The sequence below is a fragment of the Tachysurus vachellii genome, chromosome 14, assembly GCF_030014155.1.
Source record: "Tachysurus vachellii isolate PV-2020 chromosome 14, HZAU_Pvac_v1, whole genome shotgun sequence".
Taxonomy (NCBI): domain Eukaryota; kingdom Metazoa; phylum Chordata; class Actinopteri; order Siluriformes; family Bagridae; genus Tachysurus; species Tachysurus vachellii.
The window spans coordinates 10,113,973-10,132,945 of record NC_083473.1 but is presented as its reverse complement, the minus strand read 5'-3'; the positions used below and the strand labels follow the sequence as shown (position 1 = coordinate 10,132,945).

At 36.9% G+C, this 18,973-nt stretch overlaps 2 protein-coding genes across 5 annotated transcripts in view; one reads left to right on the top strand and one right to left on the bottom strand.

Annotated features, from left to right (window-relative positions):
• The window catches only part of LOC132856780 (TBC1 domain family member 9B), a 20,909-nt gene extending 16,390 nt beyond the window's left edge, over positions 1–4,519 (top strand). The window contains exons 20-23 of one of the 2 annotated variants that reach the window (XM_060886545.1): positions 81–131; positions 422–475; positions 790–887; positions 1,684–4,519. In XM_060886545.1, the coding sequence (XP_060742528.1) occupies positions 81–131; positions 422–475; positions 790–887; positions 1,684–2,319 (839 nt within the window). In that variant the 3' untranslated portion in view covers positions 2,320–4,519. The remainder of the gene's footprint in view (positions 1–80; positions 132–421; positions 476–789; positions 888–1,683) is intronic. The other variant, XM_060886546.1, reaches the window with a different exon arrangement.
• Positions 943–18,973, bottom strand: zgc:152774 (uncharacterized protein LOC553526 homolog). 3 transcript variants are annotated; one of them, XR_009649456.1, is made up of 18 exons: positions 18,792–18,972; positions 18,612–18,684; positions 17,095–17,227; positions 15,582–15,802; positions 14,202–14,349; positions 13,260–13,419; positions 13,026–13,154; positions 12,029–12,148; positions 11,764–11,867; positions 11,394–11,579; positions 10,192–10,311; positions 9,353–9,430; positions 8,938–8,974; positions 7,263–7,390; positions 6,210–6,849; positions 5,440–5,708; positions 5,133–5,357; positions 943–4,074 (listed from the first exon to the last, which is right to left on the bottom strand). XR_009649456.1 is itself a non-coding variant. In XM_060886548.1 (17 exons), exons 1-17 carry the CDS (start codon positions 18,828–18,830, stop codon positions 5,207–5,209), a joined length of 2,736 nt encoding a protein of 911 aa, XP_060742531.1. In that variant the 5' UTR covers positions 18,831–18,972; the 3' UTR covers positions 4,568–5,206. The 3 variants fall into 3 exon arrangements, 2 of the variants coding, with proteins under 2 accessions (XP_060742531.1, XP_060742532.1); XM_060886548.1 differs by lacking the exon at positions 943–4,074 and having other exon boundaries at positions 4,568–5,357; XM_060886549.1 differs by lacking the exons at positions 943–4,074; positions 10,192–10,311 and having other exon boundaries at positions 4,568–5,357; positions 18,792–18,973.

Sequence of the window (18,973 nt, the reverse complement as noted above, 5' to 3'; positions counted from 1 at the left end):
ATACTCTTTCATATATTCTCTTCATGCCTGTTTTAATCTCCTTCATCATCTCTTTTTCCTTTTTTGTATAACCTCTCCAGATCCTCCCTCCTTGTCTCATCTAGACTTTCTGGTCCAGGAAGTCACCTCAGGTTTGTGTCTGTGATCTCACCAAAAAACAAATATGAAGCTGAGCACAAGCTTGATTGTGTGTGTTTTACAGATTAAGAATTAGCAGACAAATTCATGTAGTTACGTTATCTAAATTTCAATTTCTTTCTTTCTTTCTTTCTTTCTTTCTTTCTTTCTTTCTTTCTTTCTTTCTTTCATCACACTACTAGTTTCAAATTAAATGGGCTATAAAACGTACTTAGCTGAAGTTATTATAGCCATGCTTATGATTGGTCTTCTTTTATTAAATTATTACCGTATTCTGTTGTAGGTGAAGAGGTGAAGGAGGTACCTGATACAGGAGGAGATTCTGAGGAGAAGAAAGGTAGCACTACTACCGTGCTGCTTTTTTTAAAAGAAATTATTTGATGTAAAACATTCTGATCATAACCGATCAAATCCAATCTTATCCCACACTTCATTGCTAAAAATGGCACATTATTAAAAAGAGTGTGTAGACTCCTTTTATACATGGCTTTACACAGCTTTAACCATGTGTGCCTCTGGGTATTTGATGTCATGACCTAAGCCAGTACTCCCTCATTTAAATTATTAACCATAACTACTTTTACTCTGTAGGTTTCTGTTGTAACTACAGCCAATAATATGGGATCCTGCTGTGCTGCTTTTTTGTTTCAGAGGAAAAAGTAAAGGACTATAAGTATTACTTGAGAATGTGGGCTAAAGAAAGGGAGCCCAAGAAAGAGACCATCAAAGACCTGCCTAGAATGAATCAGGTAAACTCGGGAGGTTTACATATCCGCAGTCAGAAAATGACCACATCACTGAACCTAAAGGTGTAAATGCTCATTTATTTTTCTTTTAGCTTGGAGATGACAGTATTTATTTAGTTCTGCAGTTTACATACACTGCTGTGCTTCTTTGAGTTTTGCTGTCTTTGCTGACTGCTTGTGGAATTAGTTCTATAGAAAATAAACAAATTGAGAAATTTTATTGCAAGCTCCACTTCAGTTTTTGTGTGGTTAGCAGAACAGAAACTTGTCATGCCTAATGTAGATGTGGATTTGCAGTTTATATGGGTGTACTATTTAGTTCATTTGAATAGAACCTGGGTGTGTTTATCTATTTCGAGTAAATAATTAGATCATTATCATGGCAGTCATACTTGCCACTAGTGAACCAAACCATTGATTCAGCTCTATAAAGTATTGAATCATTGAAAGATTTTTGTACGTTTCCTGCCATGTTCTTTCTCATCCTTCCCTTGCCAAATGTTTTTTGGTCTGCATCTGTTGTGTGAGAAACCAAACTATTAAGTGTAGCGGAGAACTACACTGTATGTCCACTGTATGTGAATGAATCATTGCAATGGTCATTACAATGATACATGCTTGTTGAACATCATGTTAATAAAGGGATGATGGTCAGGTGTCTAGATACTTTATATGTAATCTATATTATTTGACAGTTTAGTGTAATGTCTGAGTGAATGGTCTAAGATAGGTTCATTGGAATAAAATTTCCCCATGTACACTGTAATGCCTCAAGTTTAATTCTCTGTTTTGTGTTCAGGAGCAGTTTATTGAGCTCTGCAAAACGCTCTATAATATGTTCAGTGAGGACCCTCAGGAGCAGGAGCTTTATCATGCCATTGCTACGGTGGCCAGCTTATTACTGCGCATCGGAGAAGTGGGCAAGAAGTTCACTAACAACGGCAGCAAGAAGTGTGACGCACTCGCTCAGCCAGTGGTAGAGAATTCAGGAAAGGAGAACTGTTTTGGAGAGCAGGGATCTGGGCAGTCACTGGTGTCGACGGCTTTAGCGGAGGCCCAATTGGAGACTCTGCTTCCTCCAGCCAACGGGTCAGACGAAGATGTGAAGGACGACACCTCCATTTCATCCTACTCTGTGGTCAGCGCCGGTTCTCTGCAGTGCGAAGACATCGCTGACGATACAGTCCTGATCGGATGTGGAGTGGGTGGAGCTGGAGGTGGGAATGACAGTAGACGTGGCAGTGCACCAGATGGCGATTGGTCGATCTCGTTTGAGCAGGTGCTTGCATCGTTGCTGACCGAACCGGCTCTGGTAAACTACTTTGAGAAGAAGCACGACATTAAGAGCAAGATGGCTGTCTGTAAGGCTCAGAGGGCTGTAGAAAGACAGACCAGTTCGTCCAGCGACCATGAGCTAGCTCAACTCTCCACCTGAGGTTTGAGCTCACGGCTGCAACTAATGAAGTCATATTCACTATTTTTTGGAGATCTGACTCTAATTATCACTAGTGCATTAATGATCACACTCATTCTCACCACTTATACATGTCTGCACTTTTGCTCTTGCAGCCTTTGTCCTTCCAGGTTGAACAGGTGAACACAGTTTGTCTGCTGTTAGCATGTTACCTGATGGTTTTTGCGCCTCTTGAATCTGAGTCCAGCGTTCAGCCAGTGCAGTTTTATGTAGACCAACATGGAGTTTATGTTGTGTCTGTAGTTACCTCTGATGAGGCAAGTGGGCATTGTACCAGTTACTCGAGCTGCAGCTTAGCTATCTGCACCTGCATATTCTTCAATTTTGAGTCTTTTTGAAGGATCATTATCACCTAAATTAGAGTGGGGAAAAAAAGTTACCAGCACACTATCTTGTTCAGATGTGTAATAGTAAACTTTACCTTATTCCTTCTTACACATAGTCAGAAATATACAAAGGTAGTCTTGCACTGTGTCATGTTCAGGCTATGGTTTTAAAATAAGAAGATTTTGATGGTTTAGCACCTCTGTGTAAAGCCTTGGTCGTCCTGTTGTGCTGATTTTAATCATTTGCTAGTGGTTCAGCAGCCAGAGCCACCTTATTATCATTACAATAACAGAATTCTTTTAGATATTTCAAGGACTCTTACATTATGATCTGTATCCCAGCTCTTATTACAGCAAAAATGACTAAATCACTTTAGTTCTGATATTCTGAAAACGCTCATATGTCACGCAAGTACAATCAGAGATGGCTAAACGTTACTATTAACTATAGTATCTAACACTCTTTGGCTGCCTTTCAGTCGAGCTAAATTAATCTGTAATCAGCTTTCAGACCCTTGTTCTCCTTTCCTTGTCTAAGTTAAGTTAGTAGAGACAGTAAGACAGGAACTTTGGCATTTGCAGCATTTCTGCTAAGCTTTATATCTAACAGTTATATTTTGTTGTTCATAGCTGCATATTTTCTTATATAAAATATTTTATTGCTAAATGTAAATGTAACAATGTTTTTACTGTCACCTAAACCAGCTTTTGTTTTCCCCCCCTCACACTCTATAGCTTGCCCTATAATAATAATAATTTTAATTGTTACTTTTGTACAAAATAAATAGCTTTAAATCGACTTCACTGCAGTTCACACATGTTTTATATACCAAGATGAAGGCCTTAAATGCAATTGTTATTTCTAGGAAGCTATACATTTATGCTAGTGATTAAACTCCCCAAACTTTGTATATTTGAGACCAACTAAAATATGCATTCCTGAGGTACGTTACAGCTTCGAAACAGACGGGTTCAGAAATAGCCTTGTCAACATCCCCGTTTTGTTTCCAGCATTAAGCAGAAGTCTGTTGCCTTTAGGCCACTTTTGAAACACTAAACACTTCTTAGCATTTCCAACCTCTCCTTGTTTCAATTTATATTTATGCACTAGTTCAAGTTCAGAAAGATGTCTCGTTTGCAAACATTTTGTGTTCTGCCAGACAACTGGACTTGCTTCAGTTTGATCTAACCTTGTGTTTACTTATTTAATCCTGCTGCATATCCGTTCCTCAGGTGCTGTTGAGCTTTAACCGGTAGGTTGATGAAAAGAAATGACAAGAATACTCACATTTTACCCGAGCAAATGATACGGGACATATTCTGTCCAAATAAGGTGGATAAAATATTCAGAAGGCAGTGAGAGGTCAGATGGCATTTCATTATTCTGGATCTGGGCATATAGGAGATAAGAAAAAAAGCACCTGCTGTAATTTGCAGTAAAATCCTGTAATTCTACTAAGCATGTGTAAATGTACAGTCCAGTCAGATCCCTACTATGAAACATGCCTGTTCTGTTGCTGTACGTGTGAAGTATATAGTAAACACGTTGAGTGAATGCTTCATACTAATTTTCATGCTTCACTGTGAACGTAACCAGTATCAGGCTTATTAATGCTCATTTATATGATTGTGTTTATATGTTTATATGATTCCTCGTCCTCTATTTCACCCAGATCACTTTAATTTGCTTCAATATATTGTATTGCTGTCACAGAAATACCTACAGTATTTAATCCATACTACAAGTTGTTTGCTCATTTAAACTGTTTTTAAAAATCTGTTGTCATTGATCAGTACTGTATTATAATGTGTAATAAATAAACAAGTTATGTGAAGGCTTGTGTGTTTATGACCACACAGATCATATGTTCTACAAGATTGAGTTAGAAAAGAAAAATGCTCAGACTTTATTGCTGAAAAACGTATGAGCAAAAGAATATAATAAAAAAAAGGTTGTGTAGAAGTTCCAACATATTACTGATTACAGATTCTCTCTTTTGCTATTCTTTTAACAAATGCTGCAGCATTTATAAAAAATGGACAGATAACAACTTAAAAGGTTATCGAACCTTTCATCTGACAAACATCTGCCACATTTCCATTGTATAAAACAGTGACATCGCATCAAGTAGGACCCATTAGACACATCATTGTAAATTATGACCATGACACACATCATACATATTGATGACAGAAGAGCAGTTAAGAATAATTAATGCTGCTGTATAGGAATAATACCTTTCATTGCTTTGTAACAGGAATAGGACCTACATTACACTATTACTCTTTACACAATTACCATTACACTATTCTCTATTACTCTATAGAAACCTTGAGATCGGTTCAGGGGGCAAGCCTGGATATGTTCTTTACTGTGGACTTCAGCTAGAAGCACTGCAACAAGATCAGAGTTTTTTTTTTTCTTTAGTTGCCTGTAAACCTGCTTACTGTGGAGCTCTGCTATAAGCGCTGTACTGAAACGAGTAGTTGTTGGGCTATGCATTTGTCCTGGAGCTTATTTATCAGAGGTTGTTAGCCTGGATGATCTGCTGCAGGATGCTATCCACGTCTCCAGTGTCATAGCTGATTCCCTGCATGTCCAAATTGGGCAGAATGGAAGAGAGGAGAGACACAACGTTCCGACGGATAGAGCGTAATCGATCCAGCGCGATACTGCAGAAAAAAACAAACGTGAATTTCTTTTGTTTAGGTAAAATGAACAAATAGCTTTTTAGTAACCGAAACACAAACACACCTATCGTGAATACTGGAGGGTGTATTGGTGCTTTGCTCTCTCTTGTCCCGTGTCTCTCTCTCTGTTTGTCTCAGTTTGCTCTGGAGTTCATCATTTTCTGTCTTAACTTTATTCAGCTCTGTACACAGAGCTTGGTTTTGACTTTGGAGTTTAGCCAGCGTTTTACTCCAGTGTAGATCGTCTGCAAGGGTTACGAGTGCTTCTTGTTGTCCGGCAGGACTGATCGTACTCTTTAAAATACTTTGCTGATCTGGCTGAGGTCCTGATTTCTGAAAGTAGATGCAAAAAAACACAGGCCCCAAATTTTTATGCAGGAACACAAGAGCAATTTTTTCACTCCCCACTTTTTCTTTGTTTAGAAATAATTGTTCTGATAGATGAGGACCAGACCAATAGCGTTTTTAACCAGCTTGTTTTTTAATTGCAAACTTGGATCCCCTCTTTACATAGCTGTATATTCCTGATGTTCATTTTTGTAGATCATTAATACTATAATAATTATTTAAATAAATAGTCGTAATGAAAATGTGTTTGGATATTTCAGCATGAAGTTGCTTTATTTTATACGTGTTTGCTTGTGCAGAAAAGTTTTTATTCTGTACATCTTTTGTTAACTGATAGCAAAAACTTTTAGTCTAGACAAAAGCAATAAAGCTGAGAAGTGTTGTGTAAAAAATCTCCAAAGAAATTACTTTATGCCAAAATGCACCCTATAATAAATTCTGCTCCTTCCTGTCCCCTCCTCATTTTTCAAGTGGTAATTTGCTCACCTTAGATGCCACAGAAGCTGTTGCATTTGCTTCTATCGATGTCCCTGAGTCTGTTTTCCCATCTTGTACAGTCCCTGCTGACCCTGATACCTCACCATCTGATAACGGGCTCATTTGTACGACCGCTTCTCGTAGGCCGAGGATCCTCCTGAGGCGCTTGGCTTCCCGCTCTAGTTGGTCCAGCCTGCTAGTGAGCACAGAGCGATCTGGATTCTCCAACCGGAGCACGGTGTGTGGCTGCCTGCTTGTTCGGCTAAGAGGAGGAACCACTACAGTCTGAGCAGGGGGGAGAGGGTGAGACCATGCCATGGAGGTATGGGGTATGATTGGATGAGGCCAGCCTTGGGGGCCAGTGGCAGGTTTTGGCTGTTCTTTAGTCTGTGCGGCTCGTGACACTTGTTGCTCTGAAGGAGTCGGGTTTGTACTTTCTGTTTCAGGAGAAACTACAGTGCTTTTAGCCTCATCGTTAGCATTTTTCACGGTCTGGTCATTGCTTTTTGCCTCCAGTATTTCCAGATTTTCCTCCATTGCCTGTTCCTCTGATTCATTTGTTGTAGTCGATATCTCTTTTTCAGAATCAGTGCGTTTTGGTGATTTGCTGCTGATTTCTTCGTTTGTCCATGTTGCTTTTCTTTTGTTGCTAGAGGTGGAAGAGTTAAATTGATGAAGAACCATAATGAATACATTTTGGTAATAATCATGTCCTGTAAATAAATTTCTATTCTTAGTACATATTCCTTCTCTATGACTCATATTCCTTCTCTCTCTCTATATATATATACATATTCTATGTTTATATTGTACACTGTACACTTTATACATGCACATAATATTATTTCTTGCATTTTGAACTATTAGTAATTTTGGAAAATTTGTCATTATTGTCTCGTGCCTTTTTTTCTTTAACGTGTCAGATTTTTTTTGTTTGTTGTCATATACACTACAGAAAATTTGACATTTCTTCAAGTATTATTGTATACTGTATAAAGAACTATCAGTAGTATGAACTGTAGCTAAAGCTGGTAATAGGTTTTTAAGATATAGGTGACAGACCAATGGGGTTGTGAGGGTGTAGATTCATCGTCTTTGCTCTGACTCTCCGTCTCTGTTTCATCCGGTGTGGCTTCTGAGGTGGGCTCAGGTGTCTCTTTGCACTCAGGTGGCATTGGGCCTTTATTACTCTTAAACATACACAAACATGCACACATGAACAGGACCACTTTTATTTTCTGTGTCTCTCTATATACTGAGTTGTGGTGTCTGTTGGGAATTTGCAAATATGCTTGTTTAATTTATTCTGTATTACAGAAAATGTGTGACCAGCATGATGTAAACTAAAGGCCAGAAAAAACCCCATCGCAATTCTACAGCTAAAGGTAGGCTTGCCTTGTCTCTAGTCTTCTGGAAAAGATCAAGTTTGTTGAACAAACAGTTTAACACAGTGAAAAACAGCTAGTCAGCCAAAACATATCAAATACCTCACTAGCTAAGTGTGATATCCTCATACTATATATGCCATGCTTTAACCATTATGTTGTATTGGTACATGTCACAGCAAATCTAATTAATTCAGTTTATAATAGGCTGCCATGAGCTGTTACATGTTGAAATGAAGAAGTGTACTTAGTCTGGCGCAATATTTAGGTACCATATAATCAGTTGTACTTCCTTGGGGCACTTCTGGTAGGTACTAACCATTGCTGCATATCAGAAAACACCACACAAGACCTGTTGGTTTGGAGATGCTCTGACCCAGTCATCTAGCCATCACATTTTGACCAGTATCAAAGTCGCTCAAATCTTTCCCATTTTCCTGCTTTAAGAACTGACTGTTAACTTACTGCCTAATATATCCCACCTTTTGACTGGTGCCATTGTAACAAGAAAATTATTCACATCACCCCTCAGTGGTTTTATGACATGATATTTGGTTATAAACAGATGTTATCTAAGCAAATTTGACTATATAAATAATTTGGAGTCTCATCTGCAATTAGTTCATTGTGTTACAAAGTCTGTTTTCTTCCAAACCCCATGCAGACACACACACCCACTATCATACATACATTTTGCTGTGGTTACTGTCACCCAGTTCTCACACTGTGTATGTACATGCATTTCCTCTTCCCTAGACCTTCATAATGTGTAGTATAATGTCACAGACAAAGTGAAAGCAAAAGCATGATTGCTGTGTGTATATGAGTCTTAATTAATTTACACTAATTTTATTAGTGTAAAGCCAACATACTATTTCCTCCTCATTTCCATTACAAGTTTGGTTACCTTCCCTTCCCTTTCCTATCAACCAGCCAGCTCTCTGCTATCACATAACAACAACCAGACAGGAAGAAGGCAGGGTAACATGTGAAGCATACCACCAGGATCATTTATATCTGCTGCTCATGCTGCATCACAGGGTAGAGTACCACAATTAGAGGAAAATGGTATCTGCCCTTTTCCACATATTTGAGCACAGACTCACATGATAGTTTTGACATCTTTGTGATTAGAACTTGTGATCTCCCAACAATAAAGTGAATGCTTTTATGTTTGCACCACTCAGGAGCCCAAACATCTCATTTTTATTTTAAAAAAAGCATTTCCTTTGGGTTACTGAGGTTAGTATTAAAATTAGACATAGCAGAATTATGCCAAAACAGGGCCAGTATGCACTTGTGTGTGTGTCTGTGTGTGTGTGTGCGTGTGTGTGTGTATACAATCTACTCACCTCCACAGATTTTCCTCTTCGCTTGGCCCAAACTTCCCTGTAAATACAAAAACAAACAGATCATGCTTTATTAAAGCTACACTCAACTTGTTGGAGATTCCTCACTCTGAATGTGTTTAGGGTCAGCAATTTTTTTTGTATGTTTAAAGAATGTAGCAACGCATTGCCAAAATGGGACCAGGAAGCTAGTCAAACTATTGTGACTTGACTATGCTGATAATGCTGATATTTCAGTTAAAATATGTGACAGATATGCATCATTTAAATGCATAAATGCATGTGGTTTGTTTTGTTTTATACTGCTTTTACAGTTGGATGTTCAGGATGTGGTCCAACCATGCCACAGTCTGACCAACCCAACCTTCACACACCCATACACATACAACACAAACTTTGGCTGTTATGAGGTCATTACTGTTTTTTGTGTGTTTTTTCATAGCTAGGTGTCAACTCGTCCTCAGGCTCCTCAGGTTCCTCAGGCACTAAGCAGCTCCTTTGAGAGAACAAAACAAAACAAAAACAACATACGCCATTCAGCTGCTTGTTATATGCAAAAGCATTTATATCTTAGAAGTATGATAGGGTTTAAAAATAAGATGTAGTTCAAAAGTTATTTAAGTAAAATGAATTAAAATTTCACAAACTTTCACCATCTTTCTAAAGCAATTACAGTATTTAACTAAGCAATTTTTTATCGTTTGGTCTCTGAAATGAAACTAAATGCTATTTCACCAACAATATTTTGTGTAAATGATGTTATGGCTCTATTGAAAACTGCTACTGTTAAATGAACGAGTAACGTTTCAGATGAGCTACTGTGTATAATCTTTTCAACAGGAACATCTACACCACTGCTGTTTCATGCAAGTTTCCAACATATACATTATATAGTGGTAGCAGAATGCATAGAATCAGGTATATACAAATCAAACCGAAAACAATCACATCATATTTTCAATTATGTTTGATATGAACACCAAGTGAAGCTCCTGAATCTGCTTGATTTTATGCAGATAAATAATTGACTGATAATTGCATAAACTGGTAAAGGTGTTTCTATATCCCACCAGTAAGTGTGGTCAGTAAATGTGTTATTAAAATAATATTAATGTAATTTTATAATATTAATAAATAGTGATCAGAACATAAACATAAGATAAAGGTTGATCATTGTGAGTGTGTGTGTAAGTATGTAGTGAATGCGGGTTTGATCGGTTGATCAGAAATGTACATGAATTCAGTGTTGGCGCTGACCTCAAGCGGCCGATAGGATGCTGGCTACAGGTGAAGTGCTCAGGAAGGTTGTTTTTGAACAGGTGTCTAGGAATGCCCCTCCACTTCATACAGTCGTCACACTGGAGCCACATCACATTCCTGAAAATATAATTTTCCTGATTTGCCTTTGACCAGAATTAAGCTTCAGCCCTAGAGCTGTGATCAAGATTTATGGCTTCCTCAATTAAGTATACATAAACAATAGTGAAACTGGTGAGCTTAGTTAAAGTCAGCTGCTTGCCTACTGTCAGATGTCATCTTCGTTTCCTATTTGTATATTTAGCATAACATATACATAACATAGGATTGGTTATATTTTCTTTAAAACGCTTAAGAGCACAGACAATTTTGTGTGTGTGTGTTTTTTTTTTTTTTAATTAGAATGTACAGAAAAGCCAGATTGTGATAAACTGTCCTGATTATCATTTACTTGTTGTATGTGCCTGTTCAACTCAAAGCAGCCAGATAAGCTGAGAAAGAAATTAGCTTATGCTATCCATGTTAGGGCAATACACATAGCCAGATATCATGACATACTTCAGTGAGTGCTGAACAACCTTCTGCTGTCTCTGTGAGCTGATTTACTGATAAGGTTCCTGCTCTTTCTTCCGGTTTCAGGTCTCAACTCAACTGCAGACCTGACTGAACTGTTTCCTTCTATTTTATCACCACCAACCAGTTCTAGAGGTCTGTTTGTGTGTGTGTTTGTGTGCGAGTTTGTGTGTGTGTGTGAGAGAGAGAATGAAAGAAAACCCTTTGCCCAGATAAGCTATGTGGTTTAACAGAAAAATTCTATCATAGGCTGTTCTATGTTTACAAAGCAACCCAATAGATGTCTTTCTATATTTTATTTGTGTTATTTGTGTGTGTGTATATATATAAATATATATATATATAAATATATATATATATATATATATATATATATATATATATATATATATATATATATATATAAATATAAAACAAGACATGATAATGATTGTCCTGAATATATATACACATACATATATATGTATGTGTATATATATTCAGGACAATCATTATCATGTCTTGTTTTGCATCGACTGTATAACACTTTGCATGAAAGGTGCTGTATTTAAGGACTTCCTGTACAGTGTGTTTTAATTAGTCTGCACATGATTTTATCTGACTCTAATATGGCAGACAGTTCAGCTTACGGCATTTCCTCTTCTTCGTTTTCCTCCTCCTCTTCCTCTTCCTCTTCCTCACTTTCATCATATTCCTCAGTATTCCCGTCTATGCTTTTTCTCTCCAGTGCTCGAAATGCTCTCTCTTTTGCTTTCTTTTCCTTCTTCTCACGCCAGTAGTCGTTAAGTTTGTTACCGAGGGCAGCCATTGTGAGTCTGAGGGAAAAACAACAGAATATTTCACATAGCTGCATGGTTTTAGTCTACGCCAATGGTATTTAGTAGTGACAGCGTGGCCTGTAGGTGTATTTTTAATCAGCAGAATTCCTGTATAGCAATATTTTATATAATTAAGTTTAAGGTGTATTTAGTAAAGAATATACAGTGAGGATCAGTTTACCTGTATTCTTTTGTGTACTCAAAGTCCTGCTTGTTGTGAGCTGGTTTCAGAAAGTTACACTCGATTACTCCAATAACACCCACTCCTGACCTCAGACCAGATGACTGCCAGAGGGAAAAATCAAATATAAAAGGATTACAATTAAAATATTTTGTTGTTATCCAGAAACAAGCACACCATGGCTAAAAAGACACACAGCAGTTGTTTAGCAAGAAAGAGAGAATCTCATTTATGTGTATGATTAAACTAAACTTATATTCAGTACCTTGATCTGGCAGCCAACTTTCTCATAAGACTTGATGAGCCTGTTGTTGTGGTACATCATGATGCCGTAATGATCTTTGTTTTTATGGTTAAAGCCAAAGGTAATCTTCACTCGTTCATTCTGATTTAGCCAAGGTTAAGGAAAATGTAAAATTCATGTTTCTCTGCTATGGTGTATATCAACATCTGTCAGTTTTACCTGCATCACATCTGAGCCAATTGTATAAAATGTGGCTGAGTGAAGAAGTGGGCATTTTCTTACAGAGTAGATAATCTATATGACATGCTGATACATGTCCAAATCGCAATATCTGCAACAGAGCAATATCTGCAACAGAGCAAAACCTGTTCTAGATCGCCTTAAATCTTGATGAAACTTTGGTTTTGCTTGACAAACATCTAAATCTTTAGATCATTTAAAACCTTTAAATGTAATTTCTTGGTTTTAAATTTAGGATGCAGCTAATATCACAATCACATCAAACCTTTTTACATCAAACCGGGCATCATGGAAAGCTGCTGAACAGGGAGGGTTTGGTTCTGGCCTGTCCTCTATTGGATGCCATGTTTACCCCCCAGATGAACAAAGGTACACAGGCAGATTTATGAACAATCCTGTTAATGCAGCCGTTGTGTCCACATGTGATTGTCCAATCATAAATAAAGTATAAACCTGACATTTTCCAAACTTGAAGCTGTTTTCTTAGTCAAGCATAAACTGATTTCTAACCTGATATTTAAAATCTTATTTCTAAACTATACATCAAATGAACTTCCTGTTTCTGGTCAAGTTTGACAATAGGAAAGGGAAAGTATACTGCGATCTGCAGAATTATTGGAATACATTGCAGTAATCAAAAGAAAGAAGAATTTTTTTTTTTTTTTTGTAAAAGCAAACAGCTTAGGCAGCAGTTTTACTGGTTAAGTATGTAAATAATTTCTTCCACGAAGGGCCTCCACATTTATATACTCAAAATGAAAAGCTCCTAAAAGGATACAATGAATTGTGGTTTATAAACATCATTTTCGATCATAGACAGACTCTTCGCCACTAGTTTGGTCTGAACTTTCTTCCCTCTGAGGATGATCTGAATCCTGGGTTTCAGATATAAAATGCTGAGATATGCCTGAGAAAGAAGATGGTGAGAGAGAAACAAAAAAAAAATGTTACATTTGCGAAGTCTTAATGAGAACTGTTTTCACTTGCTCTTTCTCATCTGTTCTTCACTCACTCTGAGAGAGTAATCCATTTCTGGGATGATATGGTCAGTTCTCTGAGGTCCAGAGTAACGTCTCTTCGCTTTCCCTTCCATCTCCTCTGAGTGGATCTCTGGCAGACGGATGTCCTCCTCGTCGACTTCAAAGTCAAACTCAGGCTTCCCGTCTTTGTTCCTATCAGCAACAGCATTAATCAGTTGCTTATTCCATAATTTAAATATCTTTACATTCCTAAAACCCAGGAATTTCTTTAACAGTTGTTGAAACAGCTAATAGTATTTTCCCCTTAGCAGGCTGTCTGTAAGATTTGTGAATATCACTATATATTTTTTTACTGCTGTATTTTAATTAAAACAAAGACCAATTCAAATGCCTTTCAAATGGCAAACCAGTTTAATAGAATGCCGACTGGACAAAACCTTCCTAAAAATGTAAGCAGTTTAAAAACTGCCTCATAATAACAGACATTGTACTGGTGAAGAAGACAAAACAGGTCTTCACTTTCTTTTAACATTTGTGGTTTGTGCACATTACGGTATATTCAAATCAAGAATTGTACCAGTTTCCAGAATTTCCATTTTTTTCATAAACTCTAGATGTTTGGATCAATAAATGTTTATATGTTACTGAATGATACTGTATGAAGTGTATGTATATATAAAGAATTCTGTTTTTATATTCTTTTTGGTCAGATTACTAATGTGTAGCTAATAAATTTAAAATACAGACCAATCACTGTCACTATGGTTACCATTCGGAAAACGCAATTCTGACCTTTCATACTGAGTGAAACAGGTAGAGCAATAGAGTGTTCCTTAAGTGTTCGATGTCTTCTAACCAATAGAAAGTTTGTTTTTCACAGGGATATGTGTATGGTTGTTTGGAATTAGCTTCTGTTGTTGTAACTAGCAGCTCATTCATTTGCTGTGTTTGATTTATTTATTTATTTATTTTACCTGCGTATGTTCCAGATGAGGATCTTGGTGCCTTTCTTGCCTGGGATGGTGTCAAGCTGTTCCTGTAGTTCAGTCTCTGAATGGAAGAGAGAGTGTGTAAGAATGGCTCTCAGACTGGCTTCTGAATCCTCCGTGATTACCAAAGACTGTGAGGGAATCACAGTTAAGGACTTTTTTAGTCAATAAAGTGTTTCTTTCTTCCTTTGATATTGTCATGGTTTTGCTCATATTTTTGGCTCTTGACGTCTTCGGTAATGTCAGGAAAAAAGCATCAAGTTAGATATTACATGAAATCACTGAATTTTTCCACTGGGTGGAAAAATTCACTGATTTACTAGTTCAATTCATCCTTAAACATGAATTTATATTACTTACAGCATATACATGTATATGTTCCACTTACAATTTATACAGAAACATGTTAAACATAGTAATTATGTTGGCTTTGTAGAAGCCAACATTCTGTTTTCCTATTTAAGCTAGGACAAAAATGTATAAAATTTAATGTGGTCTAGGGCTTTCGAGTCACAGGCACCAAATTCGGAAATGTTGTAGAGCCTGGTCTGAAGTTTGTTGCTATTACTTTTCAAAGCGATCCGAGTACCGGTACTTCTGGTACCGGGTCTCAAATTGGCCTTTTTTCCCATAGACTCCCATTATAAAATTTGGAGGTTTATAACTCAGCAAGCTTTTGAACTATCTACACCAAACTCGGCCAGCTCCTTTAGGGTGATACTCTGAACAAAGTTTTAAATTGGTGTACCGACTGGCCTTTCGGTTGTACCACAGCCCTGCCCCCAATATATGCAAAATCTTTTAAAAAACTTTTTACAACATGGACATGAGACATATCAAATCACTCAGAATAATGAGGGGAACTTCCTCACGGGTGTTCTGATGACGTCACGTGATGTCACGTGAAAATAAAACATTTTGCACAACATGGGCATGTGATGTATCAAAACACTCAGCCCAATGAGGGGAACTTCCTCAGGAGTATTTGGATGATGTCACATGCTCATCTCCACTTGCCTCCAAATGTTTTGGCGCCCTATCTTTCTGTCCACTTGCCTCCAAAGGTAACACTGACCCTTATGTCCACTTGCCTCCAAAAAGCACCGGCCTTTGCGAATACGTGCCTCGTCAAAGCCAACATCAAACTTTACAAATCTAGTTTCTATTTAAATTTCTATTGCTTTGTTGCCTCAGAGCTGCATTAACTTGTATTTCAGCATCAAATTTTAAGAGAGATAACATCCAAAATATAAAATATAAAAAGTCAATAAAAAATTATAAAGTCTATATAAACAAATCTATATAAAGTATATGCTGTATAATAGATATAAGCTGGAAAGTATGTATCCTGCTTATAAAGGATATTAGTCTGTTGGTTGAATGGTGCTATAGGTACAATGACAGCTTGTGCTTTAATGTCATGCAAGAAGGTCTGTGAAAGCATGCCAACACTCTGACATCCTCCATTCTTAGTGAAGATCAGAGCATCACGTCCCAGTCGCATCGATCCTGATTTGAAGCCATTACCATAGATCCCTATGGCCTGGTGACTGCCTTTCCCAGATCCTTTCTCTGTGAAACCAAAACTATTTACAGAAAGAGAGAAAGACAGAGACTGTAATTCAAAACCTATTAAAAGATAAAGCTAAAAATAAAAGGTACAACAAATATAACATGGAAACTTTCTGTATTCCATCATGTACTCATAAAAGAGGAACATCTACATCGCTAAAATAATGAACAGAATCGTGTTTTTGAGTCATACGGTAAATAAAGAATATATCAACGAGACAAGACTGCCTGAGGAAACATATGGCAACACTCCAGGTATCTGGATCTCAAATACACATGCAGAAACACCTTTAACAAAAGAGACTAAATTAAACTGGTGTCACGGTTAGGCAAAAACTGGCACTTGACCATATTACCCATAAACCCCTGCACTTCAAATGTCTCACTGAGCTCTCACACCTATGTCAATATATGTTTCCCCTCTCAGTGTCCATATTTAAGTTCTGCTTTCTGTGTACACCATTGTCTGTTGATATTGTGCGCTGTTTGTCGCTTTGCCTTTCTTAGCCTTGCTCATAGTTTGTATGTTTTGCCGCTTTGGTTTCTATTCCCCATTTTGCACCTTATAAAATAAAAGTCTACATTTGAACCAACAAACTACAATTCCAAGACAACTGGCTAACCGACTATTAAATGTGATTTAATTAACTGCAATCACTTAGGATTTAATTAGTCTACAACATATAGTTTGTATTTTATTGTTATTTTTGTTTATTTATAATATTATAAATAGAAATTGTGGGTTTGTGTCTGTGATGTACTGTATATAGGATGTTATGTGTAATACTTTAACCTGAAATACAGAGCACAGAAACACCCTCAATATCTTTCCTCTGATTAGTGATTAATGTCTTATTTTCCTTACCAATAGATGCTATAATTGTTATTATTATTTTATTGCAAGTTAGCCTTCTTTAAATTTATATGACTTCATGTTTGCAGCAGCTCTTACTCTAGCATGTTTATCTATAGTATAGTTTATTGTCAGTTAACTAAAACATATGAATTTTTTATTAAATTGTACACTGCAATAAAAAACCTAATCCCATTAGGCCCTCATGAGAATATCTTGTAATTAGGCTATAACAAAAAGGGATATACAATTGGTGTAAAGTAAAGAATTCATAATGCTTATAACAGTTAGAAATCTGATATTAGGAAAATAGAAATTTTGCTATTTCTACAGACTGGACTTCATACACTTTGATCAAACTGAAATCTAATCTGAATTACACTTGATCTAAATATTTCCAGAGGCTATGTTTAAAAAAAGTGTGGGATGTGTTTAAGGTATTTCCTGACTCACCTGAGCATCTTGTGCAGTTTACTTGGCGTCATCCCACTACCATTATCAGTAAAAGTAAGACATAGCTCCTCTTTTACTGTGACCACATCAATCCAGATCTGCTTGGCTGTGACCCCGGGGTCAGATGCATTATCTACCACAAAGAAAGACACAGCAAGTTAATTTATGACTCTTATTTAACACATTTACTTTAACACATTTACTTTAACCCATATAACCCAGCACACTGAATGTTTTGAGATCAGTCTATAAACCTTTTTTTAAGCAGTGTGCCAATCATATCACCCTGAAACGTTGCTCTACAAATAGCAATGAGTAGAAATAAGTCACAATGAGTGTATTGCTGAGTCTCTGAGTCATATCATTTTTATGTTAAAACTGAAAAAAGACACAATTAACACACTATCTCATGTTTGTTTGAAATGAACTAACGGACCGATAGGTGGAAAGTGTTTTTGGTTGAGTAATTTGAATATTCTTTTTTTGTTGTTGTTAAAAAATGAAATAAATAAAATGCTCCCCATTAGACTGTGGATATAAACAAACTACTAAAAAGATTACAGATGAGGAAGAATAAAAATATAGGAAATAAATAAGACGCCGGAAGTTTAAATAATATGAAAAAATAGAACTGATGTCTAATTATGTAGTAACAATACAAAATGGGCAGTTGTGCAATCTGCAAAGCTTTAAACTGTCTGATGATACCTGGAATATCTCAGAGAAGTGGTATTAACACACCACCAACATTATAACGTCAAATTGCCTAATTCTAGAAGAGGACATATACAGATAAGAACAGGATACACTTATTAAATATGGAATATGGAGAAAAGTTAGAGTTAAAAGTTTAAAGTTTAGAAAAGGACAAGTGGCAAGAAATAAATTTTACAATTTTATGACTATGGTGTCAAATAAAGGTTGAAAACTTTACACACACACACACATACGGACAGTTGGAGGAAACTTGAGAACCAGGAGGAAACCCAATTGGACTGATTACAATTATAGTTACAAATTAACTAAAACATACTTAAAACTTGAAAATAGGGAAAAAGGGAAATTAAAATTGTAAACATGGGAAAGGATAAAATGTGGAAAAGGGAAAGCGAAAGAGAAGAGAAAGAAAAACAGCAGAGGTGTCAAAGAGATGAGGGAGAACAGAGGAGAAAGAGAGAGAGAGAGAGAGAGAGAGAGAGAGAGAGAGATACGATATAACCTGCGCTGCACTAAACTGTTGCTTTATGGTTTTATAAGCAGACTTGCTGCTGCGTTTGGTGATGTTTAAAACCTGCAGGTCATTGACCGACTGGATGCGCAACAGATGCTTAGTTTCCGCCGAGACTATGTTGGGTTCTGTACCAAACGCACAGCAAATAAACAGGCTAGTAGTCACCATAACTAACCCTCAGTGGTGTAATATGTAATAGAACTGTAAGGCGGTTATAGAAGTAGCAAAACTCGCAAGAAAAGTTGATATTTGATTTTTTATGAGCAAATAAATCATGATGTCTCACCTATTAACTCTGCGACGGCACTAAACGGCCACGTGTGACTGGTGGAGTTGCTGTTCAGATACGATGGGCTCATCTGCAACAGCATAAGATACGAAAACGTGTAAGGCAGCACATTGTAATGCGTTTGCAATAATACACACGTGCAATAATAATAATAATAGTAATAATAATAATACGCACAGAGCTGAGACGAATCCCGTGCTCGCTCAGCCTCGCCATGTCTTCTAGTTCAGCAAAACAAAACAAAACAGCACTAAAATAATAAAAAATACTTGTTTTTACAAAACTCGCAATCTTCCTGCTACCACAGAGCACAAACTCTTCCTTCCTCTTTCACTTCTGTGACACGGCTGCAGTAGAAA